We start from the raw sequence: 7,773 nt of genomic DNA on the forward strand, positions 1-7,773 counted from the left end.
AATGAAGATATTTATATCAGATTCAAAAGTTGGAAAGGAGAGGAAAAGATATGGAAATAGGAAAAAAGATATAATTATCAAGGCTAAGAATAGGTCACACAGCATTAAACTACAGTCTTTTTAAAATAGGGAAACATGAAACAGGAAATTGTGATAAATGTGGAGATCCAGAAACAGTACAACATATTATTTTTGAGTGTAATGCGTATGTAAGGGAGAAAGTGAAGTTCATACAAGAGTTGAGATAAATAGGGATTAATGGGAATTCAATAAAAGCATTGTTAGGAAACGAGATAAGACAAACAAGAGTTAATGAAATATTATTCAAATATCTAAAAGATACAGGAACAATTAATAGGATTTAGTTATAGGATTCTTTTTTTTCTTTTTTTCTTTTGGGTATAGCGCAGTCTTCCAAAATTGTGCACTCCACACTCCAGATCAGTAGGTGGCGGAAATGCGCTTTTTACGTTGGCCTGCCAATCCGCCATAAAACAACAGAAGAAGAAGAAGGTAGCAGCAGAGCGGAGAAAAGCCTGCAAGTATAACGGTAAATAACGTAAAGGAAATAAGACGCCTTTAAAGAAAAGTAGTACATATGGATCCATTACGTTACAAAAGGTACCTCGTTGACGACGAAGCACCTGTTCCAGAAAGAACAGAGAGAAGACGTAAACGAAAGTAAGTATTAACAAAACGTGCTAGAAGCTAGCTTGCTAAGTTAAAGAGCTAATTACCAGCTAAAGTTACAGATCATTTCTTATACTATTTAAACGTATGTGGCATAATTTCCAAATTAATTGTAAAACATTTATAGTTTTAATCAATCAGCCATTTTTATCCTATTATATTGAGTGATGCATGAAGTGTTTTAACATTAACACAACTTTTTTGTTAGGCACTTTTCTGAAGATATTGGTGATGATGAAGAAGCTGTGGCCTCTTCTTCTACAACTCCGTAAGTAGAAAACACGCACACACATTAGGGGTGGGAATCTTTGGGCATTTACGATTCTGACGACTGCGATTCGATTATAAGACGATTATCAATGCATCTTGATGAATACATTTTTTCCAATACAGAATTTTATCAGCGACTGCGTTGTACTTTTAAAGCAAAATATTTGTAATGATTCACGATTAATTTACTCCCAATAATATTTATTTATACAACAATTGGAAGCATTTTAGCAAGTCAAATCAGATAAAAAATAAAATTTTGTTGAGCCAAAAATCATACAAAGCTTTTGTACTGCTTTCATACAAGCATGTGACATTCTGAATAACTTATTAATTGCACTTAAATTAAATAAATAATATAAATTGCACATATGCAATAATAAATAAGAGTCTATAACATCTGATTTTAGAATATATAACATATGAATTGCTCAGATAAAAACCCTGGTTTTCAACAACCGAGTAAGGACGCAAATCCCTGGCACTAAATATTGCAATCGAATGTGTAATTCTCTTAGCCTTTTCTTCCTCCGGGTGGAAGCTTTGACATCGCTTGCTTCATTGTCGTCTGGTTCGCAGCTAACGTTACAACCGGCAGCTTTTTTCTTCTTCCGGGAGGTAGTTTGACACAACTTGCGTACAGCATAGCTCTTGTCCAACTAACGCTTCGCTTGGTTTTCATAGAATCCAAAGTGCTTCCATACAGTTGCTTTTAATCCTGAGGGAGCAGGTCGAACTTCCTGCTGAGCCATCTCTCGTGTGGTGAGTGTGTGCATGCAGCCCGTCCGTGTTCTGCAGTCGCGCACTTACGAGTTCCGTCTTTTGCGTTCCGTCAGCATTACGTTAGAAAGAAAATTATATAATCGATGCTTGATGTTTAATCGATTCAGAATCTTGCATGTCCGAATTGCGATGCATCTACCGTATTTTCACGACCATAAGGCGCACCGGACTAAAAGGCGCACTCTCAGTTATGTGTCCCATTTCTGTATTTAACACACACATAAGGCGCACCGGACTATAGGGCGCGTTTTTTATATACAGGTACATGTCCTCTACTACCTTTAAATACCTCTACTGCGTATTTAAAAATACAGCGGGGGCAAAACTGAGTATGACTGTGCTTTATTCATGTATTTATTACAAAGTATTAATCAAACCTGGCAGCTGGCCGTGAGACAGATGACACAGCGCTGTGATCACTCCTAAATTAACTTAAAATCCTGAAACCTGCCGACGGAATATGTTCGCTTTTATTGCCGGTATCCTGGTGCCTGCAGCTAAAATTATTTAGATGAAAAACACCTGCCAGCAGCCGCGGTGAACCCCAGGCTGCCCAGCCTACAGGCTGCTGATGAAGAGATTTCTGCTGTCAGCGCACCGCTGGTATGTGGGGGTCTGAGCGCCTCCGACAGAAATAGATAATCTGGATGAACTGACTGCAATTATGAAGTTTTCAGGTGGACTTTCTCACTTAAAAACATATTAAAACTACTTTATTCCCACTGATCACAGCAAATATAGCTGCAAGATTTAGATTATTTAGATGAAAAACACCTGCCAGCAGCCGCGGTGAACGAAAGGATTTCTCCTGTCGGCGCACTGCTGGTATGTGGGGGTCTGAGCGCCTCCGACAGAAATAGATAATCTGGATGAACTGACTGCAATTATTAAGTTTTCAGGTGGCCTTTCTCACTTAAAAACATATTTATACTTATTTATTCCCACTGATCACAGCAAATATAGCTGCAAGATTTAGATTATTTAGATGAAAAAACACCTGCCAGCCACCGCGGTGAAGCGGAGGAGACGCGCTCAGAGGCTGCCATTGAATTAAGCTTTCAGGGAGAAAAATAGAGCGGGAGCAAACCTGAGTATGATTGTGCTTTATTCATGTATTTATTACAAAGTATTAATCAAACCCATCAAAGTCATCATCCTCTGTTATCCTCAGCATTCCTCTGAATAAAACAGCTGCACTAAATCAGACATGCCAGTTTCCCCATCTGCGCTGTCAGTCACTTTCCGTGCAGCGCAGCTCCTCAGAAATAATGCCGGCTTTTGCGAAAGCTTGAACAATAGAGCCAGCAGACACGTTAGTCCAAGCATCTACAATCCATCCGCAAACGGTGGCGTAACTTGCCCGGCGCTGCCTTCCATTTATCCTGAAACTGTGGTCTCAGTCTGTCATCCATCGCTCCCACGCCGCTCGCAGCCTTACTGTGAACGGCCGCTTCAAACCGATGTCGAGCGGTGGAAGTTCCTTTGTCAGACCCCCGGGATAACGGCGAGCACAGCGTTCACCCAGCCTTTTCATTTGCGTTAATATCATATGTCATCAGAGCGCTGTCTGTCTCGCTGCCATCTCCCAGATCAGCTTCTCTGATTGGTTGATGCGGCGCGTCCAGCAGCAAAACTTCACTTTTTCCATCTGAGCAGCAGCAGCGCGTTGGCGGTGCATCAGATGCTTAAACGCTCCCGACGTGCTGCACCAAAACGGGACCTTTTGCTGCGCCTATACGCGCGTCAACCATTGACTTTGCATGTAAACTCGCTGCTTCTGCTGCACCTGCTGGGTCCGGTTCACACCGATGTCGAGCGGTTGAACAGCGAGCACAGCGTTAATTTGTTTCCCCATGTTTTTCACATCAGCTGTGAGATGGGCACGCATGGAGTCACAGATTAATGGTGATGAGTGGAAAAAAAACACCTGGTCTCCTTACATTCAGCCACTCTTTCATCATCTCCTCAATGAGGTGGTCTCAAAAGTCGCAGTTACAACACACATAGGGCGCACCGCACCATAGGGCGCACCGCACATTTTGAGGGAAAAAAAAGACGTTTAAGTGCGCCTTATAGTCGTGAAAATACGGTAATAATCTTTTTTTTCCCCAACCCCTAACACATGTAGCCATAACTTTACATATTTCATTTTTATGTATTTTTATTTTAGGAATCTCACCCAAGAGGACAGTCAGGATGACCTGGTGTCTACAGCTTCTGATGACATAGTAAGTTACAAAAAATAGCAAAAATATTCAAATTAGGTATTTTTTTTGTTTGTTTTTGTGTATGCACACTAGTTACTGTAAATCATCATAAGATAATTCCACAACACAAACTTCCACTTTGCTTAAAGTGGAGTACAAATTGAAAATTAGGGATGCACGACAGTATCGGAACGACATCGGTTTCGGCCGATAAAAGCTTAAAATGACCATCATCGGCATCGGCAGATATGAACATTTCTCCCGATAAGTCTGGCCGATAAGGTCACGTGTTGACTGTACGCACATGATGACCGAAATGTATTACAAATGAAAGAGCTTAATGACAAAATCATTGAATGAATTGCTATTGGCAACTAGCCGTTTAGCGAGGTGGAAGGCGTTAGCTTCCACAGGCTAATGATGTATCTATAGCTACGGTATGTTATTGATATAATGTTACCTATCCGGCGCTACTTTTCTGAACTCCAGTGTTGTTGCCAATCACATTGAGAAGCTCCTCTCCGACGCTAGTCATATTAGATTCATATTAGTCATGTCTTGTTTTGCCTGTCAAGACCTCCCTCTTAAAAAAGCTGCTCTACGCTCACACGAATGCTACAGCTCTCACACAGCAACTGCATTTGTATCCGTGTTTCACAGTTTTTTTGGAAGATGGAAAATAATGGGAGCGAGTGCTTGTCGTTTTACGCGAAAATGCCCGTAACATGGCTAAATCTAAGCGGCTTTCACACCGCAGCTGGCCGTGCACGGCACTTCTTTTTCTTCTTCCTCTTCTTTGTGAGTTTGTTGCATTAAAAATGTTGCATTACCGCCACCTACTTTACCATTATACAACAAAACAAACCAGCTGGGGTTTTTCAGCCTGTCTATGCTTTAAGCACATCCTAAGGACTGCGGTCTGGACTACATTATACAACTCACTGTTGTTACAGTTTGCAGCTCAAAAAATATATATACAGTAGAACTTAGTTGTAAATGTTTTACATAAAAATTAAATGTAACACTGATAAATAATTTATTTATTTTGCAGAGGTGAATGGCTATATTTACATTTGTGAAATAATTTATTTATTTTTTTAGAATCGAATGCTTGTTTAATATGTATCTACAACAAATGAGTAATAGTATACAAGCAGAAAATGAGAGACTGGGCTTCCTCTTGAATGAAATAAAAAGAGGTGTAAATATCGACATCGGCCAAAAAGAGTTTGAACATATCGACTATCGGCCAAAATCCAATATCGTGCATCCCTATTGAAAATACCATATTACTTTGTCCTTTCCATATTGCAGCGATACCCATGTTTTTGTCTTTGTTCTGCGTTATCACTCTCAATTGGCCATATACAAAACTTCAAATGCAGGTGGTTACCAACCACATGAAATGGTATGTTTTTATGAGTCCGTGCAAATTTGGTATTGCTAATCCAATGTTTTAAATTCACAGATGAACCAACCCATACCTGGACCTAGCTCTTTACCCGGGGAGCCAGTAGAGGAACATCTAGAAGACCCCACAAGTCAAACTTTAGACCAGGAACCAACAAAAGAACAGGTGGAACTCCTGCTGCTTGCTTTAAAACTCAAACACGGATTGACAAATAAAGCCTTGGAGGACATCATGCATCTTATCAACTTTAGTGCTGGTCCTGGTGGGGAAGTGGTTAGTGGATCAAAGTACCTTTTCTATAAAGCATTTGATTCAGTGAAAGACATATTAGAAGTACATTATGTATGCAAGATTTGCAATGTAAGCATGCAGGAAGGTCCCTTTAATGTCACGTGCCCTGTCTGTGACCAGGACACACCAAAAGTGCATGCACAAAAAGACCAGTGTTTTTTGTACTTGCCACTAAAATACCAAATTAAAAAACTGCTTGAGGACCACCAATTAGGGAAACACCTGGAACACCGTTTTGAGAAGAAGGATGCTTCCATCAAAGATATATACGATGGACATTTATACAAAAAACAATCACACCTTGCATCCCCAGACAACATATCTCTGACATTCAACTGTGACGGAGTGCCAGTGCACAAATCAAACACAAAAAGTTTGTGGCCAATTTTGTGTACTATTAATGAACTGCCAATACAACTATGTGCAAAACATGTTATGCTTTGTGGCCTGTGGTTTGGTCAAAACAAACCAAATATGAACACGTACATGAAGCCATTTGTCGATGAATCCATAGAGTTGTACTCTGATGGTCTTATATGGCAAAGGGAAAGTGGGGAAGTTGTAACAAGTAAAGTAGTTGTTACTACCATGGTGGCAGATTCAGTTGCTCGGCCACTGATTCAGAACTTTAAACAGTTTAATGGCGAGTTTGGATGTTCTTTTTGTATGCAGAAAGGAACAAGTGTGTTAAAACGCAGGGGACGTGTAAGGGCATATCCCTATGAAAAAACAGATTTGAGGAATCCCTCCCAGACTGATGATCTGGTGGAAGAAGCGATTGCTGGAAACCCCACTAAGGGAGTGAAAGGGCCTAGCATTTTGTCTTGCCTACCTGATTTTAATATCATTGATGGCTGTGTTCCAGATTATATGCACAGTGTGCTGCTGGGTGTAGCAAGAAGCATCACCACTCTGTGGTTTAATTCTGAAAACCACCAATCACCATGGTATATCGGACGCTCAACAGAACAGATTGATGACATTTTGACTTCTATTAAACCCCCCTGTAATGTTTCCCGTGTTCCCCGCTCAGTGAAAGAGAAAAAGTTCTGGAAGGCACACGAGTGGAGCATGTGGTTGTTTTATTACAGCATACCAACATTGAAAGAGGTCTTGCCTGAAAAATATCTGAAGCACTGGTTTAAGTTGGTAAAGGGGGTTTCTCTTCTACTTGGTGAGAATATATCAACACTGCACTTATCAGAATCTGAGGGGTTGCTAACAGAGTTTGTTCAGGAAATGGAGACCCTTTATGGGATCAATAATGTCACTTTCAATGTACATTTGTGCCTTCATCTGCCCAATACTGTGAGAAACTGGGGTCCCCTCTGGGCACAGTCTGCATTTGTGTTTGAGTCATACAATGGGATCCTTTTAGATATGATAAAGAGCAGCCAGGGAGTTTCTCTGCAGATAATGAAAACAGTTTGGCTACAGGTTGCATTTCCATCATTTTCCCAAAAAAACATGGTGGCAGCTTCTGATGATTACTTAGCTCTCTTAGAGTCTTTTTCAGTTGAGAAAAAAATGGTGCGGGAAGTAAGTCGCTCTCATGGTGTTACATCTCTGGGTAGGCCTAAGATTTGTATGATCAGAAATGATGATTTTCTGGCATTGAATAGCATCAGCAACCTTGAAAATAGAGTCACTGTGAAGTATTTTAGCAGAGTAGTTGTTAATGCTGAAATAGTTCATTCACAAAACTACTCGCGGACTTTTCGGAGAAACTCATACACTGTCATTCTTTCTGATCGAGAGGAAAGTATTTTCTCTGTGAAGTAATTTATTGTCTGTGATCTGGGGCAGGGGGAGACATGTTATGCAGTGGGGAAGTACTACCAAAAAGTGAAACAAGACATCTGCAGTCAATTTAAGAATCCTTGTTATTTCATCCCTGTAAGAAAAAGTATTGGGCCTTTAGTTGCTGTACAAGCATCTCAGATAAAAGAAAAGTGTCTGTTCATTAAAACTGTGAACAGAAATGTTGACATTGTCTTCAAATTCATTAACCACAGTGAAATGCTCAGATAGATGTGGGATGATGATTACTTGAATGTATGTTCTATGTACTTTCTTTTTTTGTCATACATTTAGACTCTAATGACCTTTCTGCAAAATTAA

General features: G+C 40.2%; 1 protein-coding gene across 1 annotated transcript; it reads left to right on the forward strand.

Annotated features, from left to right (window-relative positions):
* The first annotated feature begins 473 nt into the window (after positions 1-473).
* On the forward strand, positions 474-7,434 carry LOC119781008. The gene is made up of 4 exons (XM_038281292.1): positions 474-681; positions 899-958; positions 3,914-3,971; positions 5,419-7,434. Exons 1-4 carry the CDS (start codon positions 599-601, stop codon positions 7,432-7,434), a joined length of 2,217 nt encoding a protein of 738 aa, XP_038137220.1. The 5' UTR covers positions 474-598.
* The last annotated feature ends 339 nt before the right edge of the window (positions 7,435-7,773 follow it).

The sequence above is a fragment of the Cyprinodon tularosa genome, unplaced genomic scaffold, assembly GCF_016077235.1.
Source record: "Cyprinodon tularosa strain WSP-4 unplaced genomic scaffold, ASM1607723v1 ctg17, whole genome shotgun sequence".
Lineage (NCBI taxonomy): Eukaryota > Metazoa > Chordata > Actinopteri > Cyprinodontiformes > Cyprinodontidae > Cyprinodon > Cyprinodon tularosa.

Coding starts and splice junctions, on each gene's coding strand:
- LOC119781008 (XM_038281292.1), top strand. CDS start 599: ATGGATCCATTACGTTACAAAAGGTACCTCGTTGACGACGAAGCACCT. Junction 682..898: donor GAGAGAAGACGTAAACGAAA/GTAAGTATTAAC, acceptor CTTTTTTGTTAG/GCACTTTTCTGAAGATATTG. Junction 959..3,913: donor GCCTCTTCTTCTACAACTCC/GTAAGTAGAAAA, acceptor TTTTTATTTTAG/GAATCTCACCCAAGAGGACA.